The 25,683-nt window shown below is 36.3% G+C and overlaps 1 protein-coding gene across 4 annotated transcripts; it reads left to right on the plus strand.

Moving 5' to 3' along the window:
• The first annotated feature begins 1 nt into the window (after position 1).
• TMEM59 (transmembrane protein 59) lies at positions 2-24,404 on the plus strand. Of its 4 annotated transcripts, none has more exons than XM_040231079.1 (9): positions 85-413; positions 4,008-4,040; positions 5,051-5,156; positions 6,655-6,749; positions 9,439-9,591; positions 11,271-11,352; positions 13,020-13,104; positions 15,441-15,549; positions 23,759-24,404. In XM_040231079.1, the coding sequence occupies exons 1-9, from the start codon at positions 225-227 to the stop codon at positions 23,912-23,914; spliced, it is 1,008 nt and encodes a 335-aa protein (XP_040087013.1). In that variant the 5' UTR covers positions 85-224; the 3' UTR covers positions 23,915-24,404. The 4 variants fall into 4 exon arrangements, with proteins under 4 accessions (XP_040087015.1, XP_040087016.1, XP_040087013.1 ...); XM_040231080.1 differs by having other exon boundaries at positions 166-413; positions 13,023-13,104; XM_040231081.1 differs by lacking the exon at positions 4,008-4,040 and having other exon boundaries at positions 2-413.
• Positions 24,405-25,683: the final 1,279 nt, after the last annotated feature.

Below are 25,683 nucleotides of genomic sequence, written 5' to 3' on the forward strand. Positions count from 1 at the left end.
TACTCGCGATGTTTGGATCCACTTCCTCTCGCCTACCTAGAAGTTCGTAGACCTAGAGGTGGGACGGGAGGCGGCAGTTTCGGACGGGCCAGGGCGGAGCTGAGAGGACTACAGAGGCGGAAGCAGCGGCCCGCGGGGCGGGGAAGGGGCTGGTCCCGGAAGGAGGAGGAAACCTTGAAAAGAAAACAGCAACAAGCTGTGCTGCTGTGACAGAGGCAAACAAAATGGCGGTGCCGAAGGGGAGCCTATGGCTCAGGGCCCAACTGGGGATCCCGCCGCTGCTGCTGCTGGCCATGGCCCTGGCCGGAGGCTCGGGAACCGCTTCGGCTGAAGCGTTTGACTCGGTCTTGGGTGATACGGCGTCTTGTCACCGGGCCTGTCAGTTGACGTATCCCTTGCACACCTACCCCAAGGTAGGGCCCGTCCGAACCGGGCTACAACCCTTCCCTGGCCGCCCATCTTTCCGCTCTCCCGCACCTCTGTCGTTTCTGGGAGCCTGACTGTTGAACCCACCCTTCAACCTTTGTCTCCCATCTCTGTGGCCCTTGTTTTCTTCCCTAATGCTACCCGCATCCCGCTCCTGCTGTAATTACCGGAAGTTTGTGCCGCACCTACCCTGTAATAGGTCGGGGACAGAAAAATAAGCAAGACATGACCTCTTTTTTTCTGAGGCTTTACGGGGAAGGGTGGGGAGGAGGATCCAGATGATTAATGCAGGGTCCTCACTTTCCAGGGACGGCAGGGCAGAGAGGGGGCAGTTATAGATACGCCAGTCCACTAAAAGATTAGTTCTTAACCCCCTCTTCCCGTAGCGCCTCTCTGGGCTGGAAGCCTGTAGTCTACCTGGAGTCAGACAAGTAGATAATTCACCATAGTATGAAATGTATTAAGGAGTTGGGAGACACTCAGGAAGGGCTTTCCGCCTATGTTGAGTAACTGTGCTAGGTGCTGACAGTGGGACTGGGATAGCTTAGAGAAAAAGCAGTTAGGTTTCTGCATTCAGAGAACTTACCTTTCGGTGCAGCAAAAGACAGGGAGGGGATTAGTAGAGTGGGAAAGAAACGAGACCGGCCCTCGCCGCGGATCACATATTACGAAGAGAGTGACCCTTCCTCCCCTCCTTGTCCGCCCTAGGTGCAGCCTTTCCTTTACTTTCATTCCACTTCTCAAGTTGTTTTTGCAGCTTAAAAACTGTTGACTGAGCATCCTAAATTGCGTGGTTTGTCCCCCACCCTTCCAAATATGTGATTTTGGTATAAGCCCCGCCCCGCACACCACTGCCTTTCTTTGTAACAGCTTGTGCTGGTCTTTCTACCCTTGTTTTACTTTGTCTTCCCTATGCTATATGCTTAACCGAGTGGCTAGGCCTCTTTGCTCTCAAACTACAAAGTGACTAGGAGGAGAAGTTTAGGATGTTTCTTATTGGCAAGTGCTTTCAGGCTTTTGAAATGAAAAGTTCTAAATGCTGTTTCTGCCCATATGTCTGTTTACTGCTGGGTTTTACATTGCTTGAGGATTATCAATCTTCCAGAAAAAGTGTGGGAGAGGGGATTATCAAATTATCAGAGACAAATATATTATTAGCAATCAAGAGAGAGAAAAATGAGGAATTCTGACTTCTAACCTTTTAAATCAATGTGTACTGCTCCTGAATACATTATTTTCTTCTCTTTTTATAAACCACTCATAAGTAAGAGGATTGTATGAGGAAATTAATAATGATTTGGCCTGGAATTGGGCAGATATTTATTTTGTATCTTTCTAGTGTTTAGATGTACTGGCCTTCCCTTCCACCCACCCTCGCCCTTTTTTTTGAGATTTTCCTAGCATATTTGTAGTTACTTGAGTACATATGCTGGAGAATAAGCAATTTAAAAGGTTAGACATTTCTGGAACCTCTGAGTACTTTTATAATCTCCACTACTTTCTAACAATTGATGTGATATCTATAAAATCTTTCTTTCTTTTTCAGTAAAGCTATTCTTCCTAGGAACTCTAAATCACCTGGTTTCCTGTCCTGGACTTAAAGTTTATAAACTGCCTGCTGTCTTATTAGCCAGTATGATGGGAGATTTACCTCCGTTATCCCTAATTCTCACCCTGCCAAGTTGGGCTTGTCAGCTGAGGAAATCAAGGCTCTGACATGTTCAGTGACTTGACCTAGGTCACATAGCCAAGAAGTAGTGGAGTAGCAGGAATTCAATCCTAAAACTGGCTACACTGTACTACTTTCTATTAATAAAGTTGTAGATTAAAAATATTTAATTATTTCACTGATGTCCTTTGGTCCTCCGTCAAATTATTGTGCTTTATGGTTTGGAAAAAAGCAGTGGGTGTTATATTATTTAAATTTACAAGCTCCTAAAGCCTCTCTTGGTCTGGTATTTGTGACTGGCAAATAGAAATCTTATTTTAATGACTTTTTCAAAATTATTTGTTGCAAGAAAGCATGGTACTTTACTTGTTTGTAGTAGGTACTTAAAAATTATCATATTTCACCCTTTAACTTTCCTCAGAAGTAGAATTGTGTAACTTGTCTGGGTCCAAATACAGGAGACGTAAGTCCTGTTAATAATAAAGGTAATTAGAGTCAGCCTGGTCATTTTTAAGAGTGTGGGCTCTGGAACCTTACAAACCTGGTTTCATTCCCGGCCTTACAGTTACATATCTGTGTGTCCTTGATAATCACTTCTCATGACTTCGTTTTGTCAACTGTAAAAACAGATCCTTACACCTTGTGGAGTAAGTGTGAGGATTAAAGATAATATACATGGTACTCTTACCACAGTACCTAACACATGCCACAGATAGTGGTTTCCTTTGTCAGGTGTCATAAGGCCAGTTTGGTGTGCACAATATATTAGTAGTGCTAAATAAGAGAGAATAGTTAGCTTGACGCAGGATAAGAAAATGCGTGTAAAATCTATAGATGGTAGCGTTCCTTTAAGGAGGATTTGGTCTAAATTAGAGAAGGTATATTTTATATAAGCGTGCCATAACTTTAGATGCATAGGGCATGAAACATTGTCTAAAACATGAAACACTTATTTAGAACAAGGATATGACTTAATAGCTACCAGTTGAGTGCCTGCTCTGTGCCAGGTATCCTGTGATATATTAAGTGTTAACACCATACCTGGTACATTGTGGGTGCTCACAAAATATGTTATTAATGTCATATCTGTTTATTAGATAGTATAGCATAATATTAATGATGCTATGGATATAAAATATAAAATCCTCATCATATTTCAGGATTGACATGTAAGTATTGTCACTGTTCTACAACTAAGGAAATTGAGGCTGAGAGAGATTAAGGCCCTTGCCTAAGGTTGTGCAGAATAAGTGATGAGGCTGAGCGACTAACCAGGGCTAATTCCTGAACCTAGACTCTTTCACCATGCTACACTCTCTTCTGAAAATCGTACTGGAGGGCTTATTGGATTGGTTTAATAAAAGAAAACATATCTGAAAGCAAAATGGCTTGCAGTATAGCTCATACTAAAGAGCTCATACTTCTCCATGCCATAGTAGGAAGTATGTGATGCTCCAAAGACATGAGAGAATTCTACTGTCTTATAAAAGCTACTCAGGTATAAAATTTACTTTAGTGGTTAAAATTCTTTCAATTTCACTGTAACAATAAATGCAGCTAGAACTGACATCCAGAAATGTACTACCTTCAAAGTTTTATAATAAAGATTGTTCAATATTAGACAGTTAGGATGAAATGGTTGGATGGCATCACTGATTCAACGGACATGAACTTGGGCAAACTTAGGATGGTGAGGGACAGGGAAACCTGGTGTGCTATAGTCTATGGGGTCGTGAAGAGTCTGACATGACTTGGAGACTGAACAAGAATAAATACTAGACTGCAGCCATCTCCTCTTAATGGACTGTTGCTGCTGCACAAATTTTACTAATCCTGCTGGAAAGAAATGCATAACTTTGTATTCCATTGGTTGCTAACTGGTGTATGCACATGCTGTTTCCTTCCTTATTAGGTGCCTGCCAGTTTGTACACAGTGGATCACACAGTAAGTTGAGGGGGCTTCCCCACATATACTGGTTTGTTTCAAATACTATTCATTTCACCAAAGGAAAGTCTGTTGAAGACATTGTCATTAGTCTTACTGAGCAGTTCACATTTTCCAGCAATGAAGAATCTTTCTTATCTTGAGCTCTCACACAAATAAAATGATGCCTACAACTGTTGTTTTCTGTTTTAAAAATGTATTATTATGATTAACACTACTACCATTATTGAGCACCTTCAATGTTCCGGGCACTGCACTAGGAATAGCTGTCTTCCAGCATTATTGAGGGGTTTAGAGATAATTGATAGCTTTTATTTCCTTTTTGACGTTTGTCAATAGATAGGTAAAGTAACGTGCATGCTGACCTGAAAGGTTTTAATCCAAGTCTGGCTGATTCCAATGGCCTTTTCCATATGTCACATATTGCCTTTGTTTGTGTTTTCAGTTCAGGTAAACTGAGTTTAAAAAAATCCTTTCATTTAAGCATTTTTCTAAGTGTGTACCTCACTTTGTGGGGGCCTTTATAGCACTATCTGCTATGTAAAACTAGTCATGATATTTTTCCTGATAGGCCTGATGATTTGTATAAATATTTATGTGGCAGAAGTACACCATTGATCCTAAAGTACTTGTTTTCTCATTTTTGCCTCTATTAAAGTTCTGATTATGTCACTGTTGTTTTTATTTTCAACTTTTCCCCCAAAAATATGACCATGGAATGTAGGAAAAGGGTGATGTTTTTATGCACTCAGTTTCTTGATACCACTTATTTATTTATTTGTTTTGGATATCACTGTTAAAATAAGAAATTAAAACTTCTTTATATGGCAGACTATATAGTCTTAAGTATTACCTGACTTCTATCATTTTTCTTTCTTTCAGTTATAAAACTTTTATTGGACAATTTGTAATAAACCCTACTAACTTTGTTTTCTTTTTGACTTTTTTTTCCCCCATAAGGGAAAAACACTATTTTTTTTGTTAATCCTCCCTGTTCTTGACCTCCCTAGGAAGAGGAGTTGTACGCATGTCAGAGAGGTTGCAGGCTGTTTTCAATTTGTCAGTTTGTGGATGATGGAATTGATTTAAATCGGACCAAATTGGAATGTGAATCTGGTAAGATGCTATGCTAATGACATCAGCAGTATATAACATTGGTGTTTTCTTTGAGTTGTGTTACGCTTTTTATGTATTTTCCTAGGAAAATGACAAGCATATTATTATTCATCAAGCATATTTAAATTATTATAAAGTTGAACTTCTAGTAGCTGCTGCTAGAAATTTCATGGGCTTTAAATTTCATCTATTTGTTGAGACAGTGTTTCTTTTGTACTATAGATAGGAACACCTTTGTTTAACCAAGTATTTGGTTTAGACAAATGTAATAGTGATTATCCTTCTCATAATTCATCACTATCATTCCAGTGGGTAGTATAATTTTCCTAAGCCTTTCAATCATAGGCTAGTTGACTTAGCTCCCAAGTTTTTTTTTTACTGAATCAGGCCTTTGACTCAGTATTTAATAGTGTATTCTTTGTGAGTCATGCCAATAAAAGAAGTAACTAGAGTCTTTGTCATCTCTTAAGCCACTATTCTTACCTTTTGCCCAAAGCAGTGTGTTTAATAAAAGAAACCTGTAATCAGGACAAAATTGATATTTAGCTTTTTAAAAACTGTAATGGAATTTTCTTCATTCATCACCTTACACTGTTTGCTCAGTGCAGTGGGCGGTCGCTTTCTCCCTGTCACTATGCCGCTATTTCCAGCTACCCTGTGTGATGTCATAGCCTCTTTTTATGGCTCAGTCTCCTAGCTGGCCATCTTTTACGTGCATAATACTGTTCAGCTTATCATCTAGTACCTTCGAGAAGTATACTACAAATGCATGACTGGGTGGAAAGAAAAAATTGTGGTGTAAAGTGTTACATCACAGGAAAGAAAATTCTCTAGTGAACTAAATGAAAAGTGTATATGTGGTAGAGATTCATTCCAAGTTTGGAATCCTGCTGCAGAACATTTTCAAAGTTCAGTTTTCTCAGAATTTAGGATGTTAGACTGATTGTTTTATTTTTCTTTGCCTTGTGAATACCCTTGTTGCTGAACTCAGTGATCTAGTTCTTAACAGTAATATCATATATTTGTATAAATACTAAAGTATATCATTTTGTTCAACCCCATAAAGTAGGTGGTATTAATTCTGTTTTAGACATGATAAAAATCAATAGTCAGAGAGGTTAAGTAGCTCTACCTAGGTCACATACACAGCCAACAGATGATAGAGCCAGAATTTCAGGATGCCAATTCAGTGTTTTTTCTTTTCTGCAAACCTTGGCTATGAGGTTCACCTCATATGGATGTCATCATAGCCAGAGCCTGAGTGTGTAGTTAATAGGTTTATTCCTGAAACATTTGACTTGTGGGAGGAAGAAGATATGGGATTTTAATAAAATAAAACATTTGCTGTTATTGCCAAATATGAAAATTCATATTAATGAAATACTTTTAAAGTATAATAAATTGCTTTATAAAATGCTAAATTTCTTACTTTCTATTCTATCCCTTTTCTTTCTCTCCTTCTCTTTTTTTCTTGTAATTTGCTGTTTTTCTCTTCCAGCATGTACAGAAGCATATTCCCAATCTGATGAGCAATATGCTTGCCATCTTGGTTGCCAGAATCAGCTGCCATACGCAGAATTGAGACAAGAACAAGTATGAAACAATACTGCCCTTCAGAAATGCCTGCTTAGATTGCACTTTGTATTGAAATGTATATTGTTCACATGATCCTATTTCAGTATTATATTTTATAATTAGTTTCAGCAAACAAATTATTTTTGCAAATAGAAAAGTCAGTTACTTTTGTATAAAGCTTTAATGTTAAGAGGTATGTTCACACCCATAATTCATTTTGTTTTTTTTTCTTGGTCTGGTGACAATATTATCCCCATTTTGCATATGAAAAAACTGAGGCTCAGAGAAGTGGAGAGTTCCTTTTACCTTATCTGCCGTTACCTTAGATCAGCATCATTTCTCATCTGTATTACTAAATTAGCTTGCAGTCTGTTTTCCCACTTTAGCCCCTTCTAGTCTATTGTTTAGTCTGTGTCTGGATATTTATTTTCTAAATGGAAATATCATGTCATGATTCTATCTTATATTCTTCAGTAGCTTCCCATTATATACAGGTTTAAGTCCAAACCATTTATCACAGCCTGACTTCTGATTACCTCTTGTATATCATCTCTTAGAATGTCTACCCCTCATACTCTATCCAAGCATTTGGGGAAAAGTTTTTGAATTAACTTTGGCATAGGAAATACAACCACATGGTACAGAACTCAAAAGGTGAAAAAGAAAAAAATATGTGAATACATATATATATACACACATACAGTTGACCCTTGAAAAACATGGATTTTAACTGCAGGACCATTTACACTTGAATTTTTTTTTCTTAATATTATACTGCACTACATGATCTACAGTTGGTTGAATTCTCAGATGCAGAATTACAAATATGGGAGACCAACTATAATCTGTGTATATTCACAGATTTCAGCACCCCTAATCCCTGCCATTGTTCAAAGATCAGTTCTTTAGTGAAAAGTTTCCTACCCCTGTATCTCTTAGCCACTCCATTTTACTCCATTAATGTAGCCAGGGTTACCAATGCAGAGGTATTTTATACAAGGATACATGTATTCTTTTCTAAAATATAATTAAAGACTGTCTACTCATTTCTTTCCAGTACATATATATTTCATTATATGGATGTATCATTTATTTAAGTAGTCCCTTGTTTATGGACATGTAGGGTTGTTTCTGGGTTTGGTGGGCTGCCGTCTATGGGGTCGCACAGAGTCGGACACGACTGAAGTGACAGCGTCAGCAGCAGCAGGGTTTCTAATTTTTTAGATTTACATATAATGTTGCCTATTTTTTACATTTATATTTCTAGAATAAAATCATAGGAATACTGAGTTAAGTATATGCATTTTTAATTTTGAGAAATAGAGCAAAATTACCTTGTATGGAATTTCTATCAGGTCTTAAAATTGACATATAATTCATACTATAAAAATCATTCTCCTAAATTATTCAGTGTAGTAGTTTTTAGTCTGTTCCAGACTGTGCAACCATCATTACTATCTACTTCCACAACGTTTTCATTATCGAAAAAAGAAAATCTCATACCCATTAGCAGTCACTGTTCTTTCCTCCTCCTCCCAGTCCTTGGCAATGTAGTACTTTTATTACAGTTTTAATTTGTGTTTCTCTTACGAGTAACTTTAAACATATTTTCTAATTTTTAAGACCCTTTTTTATTTCCCTTTCTCTTAATTATGTACATACTGAGAAGTTCTTAATGTGTAATATGTTAATGGTGACATTATTTCTTGTTTCTTCTGTTCTCTGCCCAGTGAATCCTTTTGACTCAGGGCAAGTATCATGTCCTCTGTGAAGCCTTCTTAACCACCTCTCACCCCAGTTTGGGTTAGATGCCTCTCCCCATAGACATGTATCACACCGTGTTTCACCTCTGTGTAGATTAAACACAGACACGTGGATAAATAAAACACACGTGGTTTCTGACTCTTAAAATTTATAATCTCAATGAATGCTTACTTAGTGAACTAATCAGTGAATGATTTCACAGCTCTTAAGTGGAAAAATTAGATCACGAGTACAGATCTCTTCTGATTCTAAAAGCTCTTCTCTCTTAATAACCCCATAGTGTCTTTCTTTTGAAATATAGCCAGAACCAAAGCTATCCCTAGAGTTCAGCAAATGGTATCTCATGCTTATTCTCTAGAGGGGCCCACTGCTGTTGAATTAGTCAATAGTCAGAATTAAAGGGGAGGCGATACCAATTAATGTAAAAATCTCATCAGTAGCTTACTGTATGTAGTCAGCCCATAAATACTTCCCTCACTCTGCCCTGTTATCAGATATCTCACATTTTATGCATATATTCCTTGGATTGATTTTTTTCCCTTCCTTTTTTCCATTGGTGTGTGTTATGTGATGGTTCATTTTACATGAAAGTATTAAAGATTTGTCCCTTCCTCTTCTACCTCTTGAGGCCTTGCTAATCCTTATTTAATCAAAAGAGAAGAGTTTAGATTCTCTACATTTTTGGACCTAATTCAAAAGCCTGTTAATTTGATAGAGGTGACAGGTAGCTTATATTGTATTAGGTGATACGTTAAAGGATCCTAGGAATTTAAGCTCATGGTTAATTGCATAGATAATGAAGAGTTTACTCTGATGCTAATGATGATAATATAATCACTTGTTTTATACTCTGTCCAAATAAGGATTTTATTATATTGTTCTTTTGTATATGTGTATATAAAAAATAATATATTTCACCTTGATTTAATTTTCTTTCTTTAAGCTCATGTCCCTGATGCCAAAAATGCATCTACTCTTCCCTCTAACTCTGGTAAGATCATTCTGGAGTGATATGGTGGACTCTGCACAGAGCTTCATAACCTCTTCGTGGACTTTTTATCTGCAAGCTGATGATGGAAAAATCGTTATATTCCAGGTGATAATGTGCTTCATAGATTCATTTAAATACTAGCAGTAGTAATGGAAAAGGCAATGGCACCCCACCCCAGTACTCTTGCCTGGTAAATCCCATGGACGGAAGAGCCTGGTAGGCTGCAGTTCATGGGGTTGCTGAGTCGGACACGACTGAGTGACTTCACTTTCACTTTTCACTTTCCTGCATTGGAGAAGGAAATGGCAACCCACTCCAGTGTTCTTGCCTGGAGAGTCCCAGGGATGGGGGAACCTGGTGGGCTGCCGTATCAGGGGTCGCACAGAGTTGGACACGACTGAAGCGACTTAGCAGCAGCAGCAGCTGCCCATTGGAAATCTATTTAAAGCCTATTGATCTGTATCTAACAAGATCTCTGAGTCTTCTAAATTTTAGAGTGGTTAATTGATAAAATGAAACCTATAGATATAAGAGCGGAGAAGGCAATGGCACCCCACTCTAGTGCTCTTGCCTGGAAAAAAGGAGCCTGGTAGGCTGCGGTCCATGGGGTCGTGAAAAGTTGGACACGACTAAGTTACTTCACTTTCACTTTTCACTTTTATGCATTGGAGAAGTAAATGGCAACCCACTCCAGTGTTCTTGCCTGGAGAATCCCAGGGATGAGGGAGCCTGGTGGGCTGCCGTCTATGGGGTTGCACAGAGTCGGACACGACTGAAGTGACTTAGCAGCAGCAGCAGCAGCAATGCAACTTCATGAAGTTGTTTGGAGAGCTGAGACAATATATATAAATGTCTAGCACACATGAACCTTCACTAAACAGCAGCTATAATTATTATATCCCATGATAAACAATGAACTGGGAGAAAAGGAATTTTCTCTTAAGTTCATGAATAAGTTCTATTTCCTAAAGCTACTTAAGTTGGCTCTTAAAGAGTAGAGTCCTTCATTCCTGATTAGATGTACGGTTAACTGTTTTTCTCTTTGTGTCAACTTAAGAATGATTATGATGGAGAAACCCCCTACTCCAGAGCATCAGAGCTATGTGAAGATGTAAAGTATGGAGTTGTTTGCTATGTTTTTAGTCGCTTAGTTGTATCCGACTCTGCGACGCCATGGACCGTAGCTGGCCGTGTTCCTCTGCCCAGGGTGTTTCCCAGGCAAGAGTACTGGAGTGGGTTGCCATTTCCTTCTCCAGAGGATCTCCCAACCAACCCAGCGATCGAACCCACATCTCCTGCATTGGCAGGCGGATTCTGTACTGCTGAGCCACCAGGGAAGCCCTAAAGTATGGAGTATTGAGTTATAATTTATGAGTCATTCAGGATATTTCAGATGAGAAAAAATAGAGATGTCTAACCAGAAGTTTTGGCAGTCTGCCAAATGATTCCTGATCAACCAGAATTAGAACTCATTTTTTTACAGGGTATGATACTTAATGCATTATGTTGTGATCTAGTTTTTTATTTTTTTATTTTTTATGTTGTTAGGAAATTAAACTGACTGTTCTTGACGACAATAGAAATCTGTTTCTTTGCAAGACACTGGATCTAGTGTTTAGCACAAGCAGTTAAAATACATTGTAGTTACTGTGTTTTATTTTTTATACCATACTTCTATTACTTTTTCTCAATTTGAAAGTCTATAGAGATGATATGTTACAGAACTTGCTACTGAGAAAGGCTTAAGAAGTACAAACGACTTAATTGCTTTCTTGTCATTTTAGTCTAAGCCAGAAATCCAGTATGCACCACAGTTGGAGCAGGAGCCTACAGATTTGAAAGACTCATCACTAAGCAAAATGTCCTGTAAGTTTTATTTTCAGTAGCCTAGGATTAAACACATTAGCAGTCAGATCTGATGCTGGTAGAATTGGTTGTATGATTGTTGGAAGGTGAATAAAAGACTTAAAACCGTGGTCCCCTGGAGAAGGAAATGGCAACCCACTCCAGTATTCTTGCTTGGAAAATCTCATGGACAGAGGAGCCGGGCGGGCCATAGTCCATGGGGTAGCAAAGAGTTGGACATGACTTAGTGACTGAATAACATATCCTATATAGATATACCTAGGGCCTTTATTTAATATCCTCTTATTGTGCAAGTATTTAAAAAAATATATTTATTTATTTGGTTGCCTTGGGTCTTAGTTGCAGTGTATGGGATCTCTCGTTCCGGCTTCTCTCTAGTTGTGGCTTGCGAGCTTAGTTGCCCTGCAGCATGTGGGATCTTAGTTCCCCCACCAGCATTGAACCCGTGTTCCTTGCATTGAAAGGCAGATTCTTAACCACTGGACCACCAGGGAAGCCCTTGCACAAGCATTTTTATAAAAAGTGAATTGTTCTTGTGTGTGAGCTTAACTTACAGAGTACTGTCAACAACAACGACAAAAAAAACTGTGGTCCTTAAACTTTACTGTGCTTTATGATCTGGAGAGCTTATTAAAAGCATTTCTGAGCCCCCCTCCAAATTTTCCAGTGTACTCGATCTGGGATAAGACATGAGAATTTGCATTTCTAACAGATTGCTGGGTTCTGTTGGTGGTCTGGGGATCACACTTTGAGAATCACTATTCTAAAAACATTTAGTTTTCCTTTAAGGATATTTTGAGTATGAACTAAGGAGATGTTCTGGTATCTTCCAATAAACTAACCAAATAGTGAAACTACCCTGAAAATATGTTTTTATTCTCTTTCTATTTCTATGCTAGAAGTGAATTTAAACTCATAGAAATATAAAACATCAAGCTGAAACTATGCTTACCTTTTTTAAAGGTATTAGCTCATTCCTTATCTTAAATACTGATTTTATTAACTTTTTAATTATTTTGGTGGGTGAATGATGACAGCACACAGCACAAGGCCATCTTTAACTGTATCTTTTTATTTTTTTTAAAGATTTATTTATTTTTTGGCTGTGCTGGATCTTCATTGCCTCTTGTGTGCTTTCTCTAGTTGCAAAGAACAGGGGCTACTCTTGATTGCAGTGTGCATGTTTCTCTTGTTGCAGAGCATGGGCTTCTGTAGTTGCGGTGTGTGGACGTGATAGTTATGCCCCCCCCAGGCTCTAGACTACTGACTCAGTAGTTGTGGTGTGTGGGCTTAGTTGCCACACCACATATTGGATCTTCCTGAAGCAGGGATTGAACTCTTGTGCCCTGCCTTGGCAGGCAGATTCTTAACTATTGGGCCACCAGGGAAGCCCCATCTTTAACTTTAGATTTGAACAAGCCATTCTGTTATTACATTCAGACATGGAAAGCATCAATGTCAATAAAAATTTGAAAATAAAATAGGAAATTCATAATTTCCTATAGTATAGTATCCAGTTGGTTTTTAATGTGCCAGAGGAACTTGCATTCATTATACCAGATTACATTTACAGAAATAACTGGGTACAGTGTGTATATCTAGAAGCAGTCATTTGAGACCCCCTTTTGGAATATAGGATATCATTAACTTGTACCTTATTATTTCAGCAGATCTGCAAATGAGAAGTTCACAAGCACATAGGAACTATCTTGAAGATGGAGAAAGTGATGGCTTTTTAAGATGCCTGTCTCTGTATGTATTCATCTTCACTTATGTGTACAGAAGATAAAATCTGGCTTGTTATTATATTATTATTATTAACATTATTATTTTAAAGTTATATTAACTGCTCAAAAGTTAAAAGAAAAAAACTTTTTTTTCCATCTTTTCCCTACCAAAACTGTACTTTTGGATATTTTGGTTTGTTTAAAAGTTGATACTCACTCTACTTTAATAAAACCCAAGGTTTTTTTTTTTTTTTCCGCAGTACAGAAGCACTCTTATTCTCATTGGGAGTCTTTGATTTATGTTACAATATGCACTTCTTTAGACATCTCAGTTAAGCTTTAATTAATTTAGTTGGAGGGCCAACTGTATATTTATTGAAAAAAATTCACATGAATTTTTTTTTAATTAAAAAAACAATTTTTAAAAATAAATTCTCCCACATAGTGCAGACTTGTTGTTCAAGGATCAACTGTATTTACATAGCATTTACATTTTATTAGGCATTATAAGTAATCTAGAGATGATTTGAAGTGTATGGGAAGATGTGTGTAGGTTATGTGGAAATACTATGCCACTTATAAAAGGGAATTGATCACCCTCAGATTTTGGTATAGGAGAGGGTAGCAGTCCTGGAACCATTGCCCTGGGAGTGCCAAGGGGTGACTCTGTATTTGAATGGTTTGAGGGTTGGATTTTCATTTTTATCTCCATGGCCAGACAGGAGGCTAGGGGAGGTGGATAAGGGCTATAGATTAAGGAGGGCTTTGTGTTCTATACTGAGTGTCATCTCCATGCCAAAGATTCTTAAGGATGGCAAGGGAAAGTGGACTGGAGAGGGAAATGGGTACCTTGTGCCCTCTTGGGAAGAAATATCAAGCCTTCTAGAGGGAGGAGGGTTTTATCAAAGTATGCAACCTTCTACTCCTCCAAGGAGTTCTGATATGAGCCTTCCCCCGACAACCACCTGCAGCCCCTCGCCAAACAAAGGGCCAGTAGCTCTGAGTGATAGTTGTCTACCCTGTGTCAGACACCAGGTCAAGCACTTGAGTGGAGAGGCGAACAAGCGGACTGTTGTGTCCCAAGTGCAACACTTCAGTAGTCCAAACTGCATGCTTACTGTAATTTCTTAGAGCAGAAATAGTTTCTTGACAGGTTTTAATCAGATATCAGATAGTTTTTATTTTAAAGACTAGGTAAGAAAATAAGAATTGAACTTCAAATTTTCCCTTCCTTTAACTTCTAAACCTGCTTTTGATTTTGTACCAGAAAAGGGAAGTTTTTCTCTCATTCAGTGTTTTGGATTTTGTTGCAGTTTGATAAGTTTTATGAAACCTAAGTTATTGCCTAATCTTAAGTTTCCATTTATTCTTTTTTCCTTTTTGGTCACATCACTCAGCTTATAGTATCTTAGTTCCCCGACCAGGGATTGAATCCAAGGCCCCAGCAGTAAGAGCAATGAGTCCTAACTGTTAGACCATCAAGGAATTCCCTACAGTTTATCCTTAATACTACACTACCTAGCATCTTACTGGTGCCTTACTACCCTAATAACATTTTATGATTATATGTTTTCTTTTAAATCTAACATTTTAAAAATAGCTTTTTATTTGAATCTTAATCTATAGTTTGGCAAACAATAGGTCAATTATGGAAAAAACTCCAGTTACTAATTCTTGTAACTAGCCTTCTACACTGAGATATTTTAATCATAAGAAAAATATAACTATCTTTTTTTAGGATATGCTGTGATGAATACAGAATGCCTCATAATAGATATACTCTTGTAAATTGAAATTCAAGTAAATTGTGGCAAGTTAAATATTTGAAATATAGTAGGGAAGTTAACTTCTGGAAGCCTGTTGTGAATCCTTTTATAAAACAAGTTATTGTTTCATAATTTACCTATTCTGTACCTTAATTCTTTGGGCTATTGTGTTTTCTTAAAGCAAATGTTATCTTAATACCTTGCAAATATATATATATTTGTGTAGCAGTACACAGTTTATAAAACACTTTGATTGGCTTTATCTCATTTAGTAATTTTTTAAAATCCTTAACAGTAATTTGCTTTAATTTTATATATTTAGCAGAAAGCCAATATGTCTGATTTTTTTAATTTATAAAAGTTATATGGCCATGTTATAGAAGCTTGAGAAATGGAGGAAAGGACATTATATCACCCTAATAGCTATTATAATGTTTTCTTCTGTATGTTTTTTTTAAATAGTTTTAAGGATAGTACACATAAAATTTTGTATTATTAAACTAAGTATACAAAATTGATTGCCTTTACTTGTTAAGACCTTCTGTTCTTAATGTTATGCAATTTTAACAAAACTGTTGAATTTTTTTTTTTCCAGTAACTCTGGGTGGATTTTAACCATGACTCTTGTCCTCTCTGTGATGGTGTTGCTCTGGATTTGCTGTGCAACTGTTGCTACAGCTGTGGAGCAGTATGTTCCCTCTGAGGTAAATTTAATTCTAACCCTTAGGCCATTTGAAGACTGAGCCATATCATTCCCTTTTTTAAATGTTTTGTTTGTTTAACTAGAAAAGCAAAACCTTCCTACTAATAGAATGAGAGAAAACTTGGCGGTTTTAATCACACACATGGGGGTGGGCACACATGAGAATTACAGGTTTGCAGCATAAGCATCACTTCCCAGTTTTCTGTCGTGCTAACTACTGTAGTGACCAGTGTACACTGGGTAATGGGTACACTGACTTGAGTTCAGTGTCTCTCTTCTCCCTAGGTCTTTTTTATTTTTTAATTTTTGGCTGTGCCACATGGCTTGAGGGATCCTACTTCCCCAACCAAGGATCAAACTTTTGCCCCCTGCAGCGGAAGCACAGAGTCCCAACCTCTGGACTGCCGGGGAATCCCCTCCATAGGCCTTGGAGACTGATAAAAACCCATTGACATGTTTCTAAGGTGATATATAAGAAAGAAGGCTTGTGGAACTACTTCAGATTTTAAATTTAACATTGCCACAAATGTTAAGGAATAATTGTTGTTTTAGAAGCATCAAGGCTGAAACGTTTGATTTTGAGTAATGTGTTTTGCTATACTCTGAGAGAGATGGAACACTGTCTTGACTTTCTTGTTAATTAAAATTTAACTGGCCCAGGAATCATAAGGTAAAGGACTTTTGTTTCAGAAGAAGCCTCTAATATGATGATTCAACTTAGCTTTAAAGAAGTAAAAATTATTTATGTAACTAAACATAAGATAATAAATTCTACTGACATCACATCCAACTGAAATAAGCTTTAGTTCTCGTGTGCCTCCAAAATCCAGTAGAAAAAGAGTGAAAAGAAGGAAGGAGGGAAATTAAAATAGAATCTGATAATAAGTAGTTAGCATGTCCCTAGCATGATGCTTGAACAGTACTCTTATGTTCATAGACTATAAAGATATGCTATAAGATTTACACATGAATAATGATTCAGATAATATTTTTCATGTTTTTATTAAAACCATAAGGGATATAAGCAGGCAGAAACTGGGACAGGATAATGTTGATAACTAATATTTATATAGTTGTTCAAAATTTACAAAGTGTTTTCATGAATCTTACTTGTCCAGCACACCTCTACAGCAGGTTTTATTATTCATTCTGTAGATGAGTAAATAGGCTTATGAAGTTTAGATAACTTTCCTGGGGTTGCACAGCTATGAAACTTTTGAGCCTGGAATTAAGCTCCTGTCTTTTGACTCTGCAACTCCTATGTCTTTTCCTATATACCATCTTTCCTCCAGCTGATCAACTATTTAAGTGGCACAAATAATAAATATATGAACTGTTGAGGAAAGCAGAGAGTATGTGTTGGATTGTCGGGATAGGTCATGAGGGTCTTGACCTGAACTTTGAAGAGGTATGGATTAGCAGAGAGAGAAAAGTGGACAATGTTTAAACAAATGGATAAAGTTAGACAGGATTGCCTTGAATTGTGGAAATATTAGAGAATGGGTAAATTTCTAAAAAACTCATCTGTTTATGATACCATCTGAATATCCTCTTGCTTATTACCTATTTGTGTTCTTGTTTAGTTCTGATGTCCTTATTTTAATCATTTTTTGTTATTGATAAGGTAGAAGTTAGACATCTTACATAGGATTGCCTTTGCCTGTTAACTTACTTTTGAACTGCCCCATGCACTCTAAATCTTCATGGCAGCAAAGCTACAAACCTATAGTAATAAATCTTTGTTTTACCCTCCATCACTACGGAAATTGATAATGTGACTCATATCAGGAGCTCATCGTCTGTGTAACCTCTTTGACACTAGGAATTTGAACACTACCAGCAATACATGGTTCATGTTTTTGAGCCAGGATGCTCAAACTCTTACTGAAACAGTTCCTAGGTGGACTTTTCGTAGTTCTTCCTCTCTTAATCTCCTTACTTGACTTACAGAATTGACATCTTCTGGTGGTGTTTAGACATAGCAATGCCTCTCATTGGTGTTTGATTACATCTTACAGACCTGGGAATCCGTCCCTCCTTTTCAGATGACTTTTGAGCTTTCTCTTCCTTTTAGATGTTGTCTCTGCTGTGATAAATTTTGTCTTGACTGTATAGTTTTAATTCTGTGAGAAGTTCTCTCCCCTTATTTCCAAGTTGTTTGTAGAGCTGCTCACTTTCTGCATATGCCCCTCACACCCCTGGATCATGAAGCCTAAAGCATTAGAACCACATGTGGAGTCCTATTAGCAGTTATTACATTGCCTCCTGATATCTGCATATGGGTGTCACTTTGCCCCTTTACTTTTGCCTGGAAAATCCCATGGATGGAGGAGCCTGGTAGGCTGCAGTTCATGGGGTCGCTTAGAGTTGGACACGACTGAGCAACTTCACTTTCACTTTCATGCATTGGAGAAGGAAATGGCAACCCACTCCAGTGTTCTTGCCTGGAGAATCCGAGGAATGGACCCCGTCTATGGGGTCGCACAGTCAGACATGACTGAAGCGACTTAGCAGCAGGAGAACTCTTCTTCCTGTCCTTAACAATCAAGAATATGGTGACACCCTCAAAGAATATATACTTTTCTAAGATATATTTTCAAGAAAAATGTATCAAAGACAGCTATTTGTATTCACTGCTTTTAGCTTTTACTTTGTATTTGAAACCACACTAGCTAAGTAGTAATGTTTTTTCAACTCTATTTTTAATTATAAAAGGTCTACATACTTGACAGTTTTTAAAATATTGCAGTGTAGATACTCCTTTTGTGATATTTTCTCGTTAATTTACTGTAAAAATAGCTGAGAATTTAAGTCATCTACTTTAAAACTTTACTTTCATAAAACCTTTTCACTGATTTTATTTTTGGAACATAAATTACTTCAGACCCTTCTCCATAGTAACATAACAGTGCATTTTAACTTACATAAGCAATGGTTAATATAGTTTGCATATATAATCCTGTGTGTTTATAGGAAATCAGAAACCTGCTGAGAGAATATGTTTGTCTTCAGTATAGACCTGGTATCTTGAGCTCAAACATGAAATATTAAAAGCTTCCTTTTCAGTCACTACAAATAAAGCTTAAAATGTTTGTAATAAAGGCCAGAAATGTAGTCTTGGAAACTTATGAACAGCTTTGCTCTTCTTATTTAGGAAAGTTCTGAAATAACTTATCTTTAGCCTCTTTTGCACATAGTAAATATTCATCACGTATCATTTAAGGGTAGTGCCAGAAAGAGTTGGCATTGGTCGATCTTAAAGCAGTATCATTTTGAGTAACTTGACTTATAAAGGTTTTGATCCTTGTTTCTCCACTTGCCCCCCGGCTCTTTCACATATATGATGTCATTTATTTGGGAAACATCATGAAATAATAATGCTTTTCTCGTGTTAAACTATCTATTTAAGACAGTAAAGAGTTCATAGTGATCCTTGTCAGGCAGGTCAAACCTGACTTATAAAAACAGGGTTCAAATATTGGATATTCCTTTCTAGAGATCAGGCAGCCTCAGAAAAGTCCTGAAACAACAAATAATCATAGAAATGCTGCCTCTGTTATCTTATTATCTGTTTGCTTCTTTTTTTATTTGTGAAACCCATGATCATCTGATTTCACATGGTCAGTTTAAAAAAGTTTTAGAAGACTCCAAATAACATTCATGTTAGTAAATCACATATACTTACTGGTAACATACAGTGTGCCAGGCCCTGTTCAAGAGATTAGAGAGACAATGAAGAATAAGATCACAGTGAACAAAGTTAAATGTTAAAGATTTCAAAGACTCGAGTAGAATGAAACATGTTTTAAACTATAATAAACATTATTTTGTCTTAAAAAAAAAGACCAAGAATCTTGCTGTTTTGAATCTTTAAGTCTCAAGAGAGACAATCAAAAAATGTTATAAATGCCAGAGCTACCATAGCTTTTTAATCTAAAATCTGTTAAGAAATTTAGTTTTACTGTTTTTTGTTGTTCTTTCTCAAGCCTTTATCAAATGTAGTAAGTTTTTGTACACATATATATAAAAATAGTATGTATAATGTATATATTTTAGAAAACCTATGGATTTTTGCCAAGTTAAAAAATGTATGACATTTTGATTCCTCTTGTCTAAGTATGACTACAACTTCTATTCTAAATTTCTAACTTATATTCACTCAAAACTTTGATATAGTTCCATTTTTTCTGGCATCTAATATTATTGCTTAAAGACTAGAAAGCTTATTATTATCTTAGTAATTTTTTTTTAATTGAGGCTTGAAATTTCTAATCCAATTTGAGAATATAAAATACTTGTAACAAAGTAACAAATACTTTTGTTGTAAAACAAAACAAAGGAAAATAGGAAATTAACATGTGATATAGTATTATTAACTAAAGTGCAGATTTTGTTCAGATTTCACAAAATTTTATGCTAGAGTCCATTACTTGTTTTCTTACCTTATTCAAGATTCCATCTTGTATTTAGTTGCATTGAGTAGCTTTAGCTGCATGTAACAAACTCTGATAAATTCAGAATTTTCATTTTTATTCTGTTACAAATATTTTCTAATTTTCCTTGTTATGGCTTCTTAGATACATCCATCATTTAAAAGGTACATTTAATTTCCAAATACATGGTGTTTTTAAAATATCTTTAATATTAATTTCTCATTTTGATATTTATTTCTCATTTAAATGCTTGCTTCTCTGCAATTTTTTCAGTCTTTTAACTTTATTGAGGCTTTTGATGGCTGAATCAAAGATCTCTCTTGGTAAATATCACTTTGCACTTGAAAATATGTGAGTTATTATCAGATATCTTTTGATACTGATTTCTAACATAATTCCACTGTGATAAGAGAACAGACTCTGTAAGATTTTAGTACCTTTAGACCATGAAATTTTTGACCTTTGTTTTATGACTGCATATGTTCCAGGGTCTCCTGGTTTATATCTATGAGAACTTAAATGGAATTTGTGTCCTACTTTGTGAAAATTGTATAAACCTTAATTATGTTGAATTAGCTCATAGTTGCTTTTCAGGTCTACTGTATCCTTCTACTTTTCTATTTGTTCTATTAATTTTTGAGAGTTTGATATTGAAATGCCAGATAAAAATCTTAATCTGTCTACTTAAAAACTAATTGTAATATATAGTGGAACTATATGTAACTGTGTATTTTCCAAGTCTTCATAAATGTATTATCTTACTTTCATAATTTAAGAAACAAAAAAAATTGAGTCTAGAAAAAGATCTATGTATAATAACTTGCCTAAGATTGCTAAACTGGTTAGTGAAAAGCCAGGCCTAAAGCCCAAATACATATTTAGTAGTTAAATGTAAGTTTTAGAAGTAATACATGTGACATAAGGGGCTTCCCTGGTGGCTCAGACGGTAAAGAATACTCCTGCAATGCAGGAGACCTGGGTTTGATGCCTGGATCAGGAAGATCCCCTGGAGAAGGGAATGGCTACCCACTTCAGTATTCTTAACCTGGAGAATTCCATGGACAGAGGAGCCTCGTGGGCTACAGTCCAGGGGGTCACAAAGAGTCACACAACTGAGTGACTAACAGTGAGCGACTAATAAAACTGATTTCCTCTTCCTCAGTGCTCAGATAAATCAGTCAGTAGTTTTAAAACATTTTTCCATGCAGTTGCCTTTTTAAATTTTTCTATTTTTTGCTTTTAATAATTTTAGACTTTTATCTGATGTCCTTCTACTATAGATGAGTTAACTCCCTTACACTGCCTCTCACTTCCATCTCTTCACTTGCTAGTTTTTATAATGTGTATTATTATTTTGCATACTTTTAGTGAATGCTTTATAAATTTCTGTTGGCTCCTTATTATTGCTTTTCTCTTTCTTCCCATACTCTTAACTTTCAATTTTCATTAGATCCTTGAGAAATAAAATAAATTCATTCTTCTCTATATATACTTTCAGACTCTGCTATTGGTTGATCTGAAAATTTAAAATCCACTAGACAGCATTTATAATATTATAATTATGTAGATATTCAAAACAGAACCAAGTACAGTGGTGGTTAGAGTCACATGAAAGCAAATTATAAACCTGAATTACTTAAAAGTGTTCCCAGGAGAATCTTCCAAATCTCTCTGCTTAATGGAATATTTTTGTTTTGTTTTGTTCTGGCTTTCATCCCATAAAAGTCATCTCAGTTGCCACTGTTTCTTGTATGTTGCTTTCTTCCTTAGATTCCTTTTTACTTTTGCTGGAATACCTCAAGTAACTTTTTTCATAAAGGATACTTGGGCAGTAAACTTTCCAACTGAACACATTTGAAATTTATTGTACCCTTGTATTTGATTGATAATTTGGAGAAGGAAATGGCAACCCACTCCAGTATTCTTGCCTGGAAAATTCCATGGATGGAGGAGTTTGGTGGGCTACAGTCCATGGGGTCGCAAAGTCAGACACAACTGAGCAACAACTTTGACTTTCACTTGAGAATACAGAGTAGCCACAGAATCACTAAGTGTACTGGTTAGAGATTATCCACACGCTCCCGTCCATTTCTCTGCACAGATTTTACTCTTTCTCCTTACTCTTTTAGAGAGCTTCTTCCATACAGATGTTTGAAATCATTTAAAGTTTCTGTCACTGTTTCAAGGCTTTTAAATGTTAAGTAGTATTTTTCAAGGCTTTTAAATGTTAAGTAGAATTGTGAAAGTTTTTCTTTTATTGTGCCTCAGAGCAAATTATCACCCAAATAAAACCGAAATTATTAATTTGGATTTTAAGGAGCCCTCACTGTATATCAGATCCATGTCCAACCCATCAACCATTGAATTTGTCTTGAAAATTTTCTCTTTAACTGGAAAAGTGTCAAGTACTGGGCCAGTACTTGTTGAAGGATTATTGTTACCTTGAAACAGTAGACAGCAGACCACATCAGAAATGTGTTCAAGTAGGCAGCCATCATGACAATCGCTTTTAGAACATTTTCATCACTCCGAAAAGGAAACTCATACTAGTATCACTCGCCATTTCCTCCCAGCATCTTCACGAGCCATAGACACAGTCATGTCTTTCTGGCCTCTTCACTGAGCATTACGCTCCATATTGTTGCACATATTGGTATTGTAGATACTTTAACTTCAAAGGTGCTCTTTATTCAACACCTACTAAAAGCATCTTTCCAACATTAATGCTTCTATGTGGTTCCGTGTTTTTTTTAAATACATATTTATTTTTTACTTATTTATTTGGCTGCACTGGGTCTTAGTTGTGACATGTGTGATCTTCTAGCTGTGGCTTGTGAACTGTTGGTTACAGCATGTAGGATCTAGTTCCCTGACCAGGGATCGAACCTGGGCTCCCTGCTTTGGGAGTGCAGAGTCGTAGCCACTAGACCATCATGGAAGTCCCTGTCTTTTTAATATAGTTAGTTGCCCTGTCAGTAATGTCAGCACTTCAGTTTTTAGCTCACAGAATCAGAGACTTATTGCCACATGCATTTACAACAAAATCTACCCCATCTCTTAGTAAAAACTTTTCTTTTTCTACCTTTAGGAGATAGACCTATATCTAAATAGAGGTACTTTCAAAAGATATTAGACATTTCCATTATACTTCAGGGAGTTTTGTGACATTTGCCCTGATACTGTTTATGCTTTCATTCTCTCATTTTAGTATCTTTTTGAGTGTGTTAGTAACACTTTGAACTTTTATACATTTATGAAGACCTTTCTGTCAATGTTAAACTATTTCATGTATATTTTTTGTTCTACTCACAGACTTAAAATCGTGCATACCATTTTCCATATATGTTAATTTAAAACATTTAGTAGCAGAAGAACTTACTCCAAATCATTTGACCACTTGGTTGGAGAGATAAGGTCTTAAAGCAATTGAGCGCTCAAGGTATCCAGCATCCGCAATCCATGCCATGGAATCAATACCAGGTGTATGATCACACCTACTCCTTTTAAACCTGAGCAGTTTTCCCTGATACTCAGTTGTTAATTTGTAAGTATTTTAAGTCAGGACACGTGGAAAATTTTTATTTGACCGTCCACTGGGAATTGAATCACATATGTATAACACTTTGAGTAAAAGGATTCTTGAGGATGTTTATAGGAATTCTTTTTTTTTTTCTTCAGCCAAGTCTTAACTTAATAAATTGCTATTTGAAGCCTTACTTAGAGAAGTTCCTAATTATCCAAATTGCTAATATTCATTGATTTTTTTTTCTTTTGCAGAAGCTGAGTATCTATGGTGACTTGGAATTTATGAATGAGCAAAAGCTAAACAGATATCCAGCTTCTTCTCTTGTGGTTGTTAGATCTAAAGCTGAAGATCACGAAGAAGCAGGGCCTCTACCTGCAAAAGTGAATCTTGCTCATTCAGAAATTTAAGCTTCTTTTTTTTTTTTTTTTTTAAGAAAAGTGGAATAGACATCTAAATTTCCATTCCTCATAAAGCTTTTTAAAATGGTTTCATTGGATATAGGGCTTAAAAATCACTATTAAATGCAAATAAAGTTACCCAAATCTGTGAAGACTGTATTTGCTGTAACTTTACCTTCAATTTTTTTCTAGTAATTTAAGAGATGGCTATTTGGGATTGTATTTTTATTTTACTAATATCTGTAGCTATTTTAATTATTATTTGCATTGTTTTTGTTTGTTTCCTTTCTTAGCCAAATTCTGTGAGCTGATCATTGTTTTTCCCCACCGCCTGCCATGTCAGTCACCTTAGTTAATAAGCTGAATACTCAGTGGATATGATGCTGTTGCTCAGAAATGGCCGACAACTTGTAATTTGAAATTTAGTAGAAAATACCCTTTAATACACTACATTTTCAGTTGTATTGAACTGAAATCATTAAAATTTTCTTTGAATAATTATGTGCTGAAATTTGAGTTAATACGCAGCTGATTTTCCAGATTTTCCCTTTCGCCACTGCCCAACCCAGGAAATAAACAGGAAATGTTCTGTGTCTGTTTATTGCTATATGATCAGGAAGCAAATGAAAGCAAAAATGATCTTCTCACAAGTGTATTTTATGTTATTTTGCACAGACTATAGATTTTTCTGTTGGATGGATCTTTGCAAAGAACTATTTTTCTCTTATTACAAAGCATGTCAAGTATAAGTTATTTTCCAAGAACTTCATTTTGACAGTAAGAATTTGACTCTAATGATGCAGGACTAAGTTTTGATTTCACTTTGCAGAAAATGGTGGTTATTACCATTCCTTTATTATTATCAGTAATACAGATACAAAAATAAGAATGACATCAGGTAACATAATACACTTCAGTCTTAAAGTGATTGAGTGTCATACCATCAAATCTTAAATGACTTTGCAAACCAATATTTTTTCACTCACGTGGGCATTACTGGCAACTGCAGTAGTGCCAGTTGACTGAAGAGTGAGTCACTAACTTAACCTTCAGCCTAGTCGTTAGCTTTCTCTGAGTCAAAAGAAGATACAATTAACCAAGTAAGGCTTTGGTCACAAGATAATAGGTTTTGGTTTTCTAAATAGTAGGTTGTCTAGATTTGGTAGATAGAGGGTTAGAAAGTATGCGAACACATTCAAGTGGGGAAAAAGAAATTACTAAGTGGTTGCCAAGCAGTCATTGTCTCTTTCTTATTTTGTGTGAGAATACAATTATATAAACAAGAAATGGACTGGGTTTACCTTAGGAAAAAAAAAAAAGCCCAGTTGTCTTGTTTACCACTTACGGAACACACTTGTGTTCATTAATCAGACAGGTTTAATTATAGTGCACCAAGTGAGGGAAACGGGGTTACGTTCATAATGCTGCAGATATGTAGGAGTCAGCCTACAATTAGGAAAGGCCTCCTTTATAAAAACAAAATAATACTAAAGATAACCTGAACAAGAGCAGCTATATGACTATCCTATATTCTTCCACCTTCCCTTGGTTTTGTTTCTCTTTGCTTCCTGAATGAGGTACCCCGAGACACCCTCATTCCTCTTAGTATTGATCCAAGTTTAGACAAACTTTCCCCTCTTGTTTATGAGACAGCTCCTTTTATGTAGAAATACCCAATCATTCCTCTATTTGGTAGGCACTCAAATATTTATGTCCAGTCTTTTTATTTTAGCATGATTAACCAGACATTTTCAAAAACAATTTTACTTTAACAAAGA

This window comes from Oryx dammah, unplaced genomic scaffold (genome assembly GCF_014754425.2).
Source record: "Oryx dammah isolate SB20612 unplaced genomic scaffold, SCBI_Odam_1.1 HiC_scaffold_28, whole genome shotgun sequence".
NCBI classification, from domain to species: Eukaryota; Metazoa; Chordata; class Mammalia; order Artiodactyla; family Bovidae; genus Oryx; species Oryx dammah.

Excerpts from the sequence above, each read along its gene's own strand:
- TMEM59 (XM_040231079.1), top strand. The coding sequence starts at position 225 with ATGGCGGTGCCGAAGGGGAGCCTATGGCTCAGGGCCCAACTGGGGATC. Across the intron at positions 4,041-5,050 it reads TGTACACAGTGGATCACACA|GAAGAGGAGTTGTACGCATG; the intron begins GTAAGTTGAGGG and ends TGACCTCCCTAG. Across the intron at positions 11,353-13,019 it reads ATCACTAAGCAAAATGTCCT|CAGATCTGCAAATGAGAAGT; the intron begins GTAAGTTTTATT and ends TTATTATTTCAG.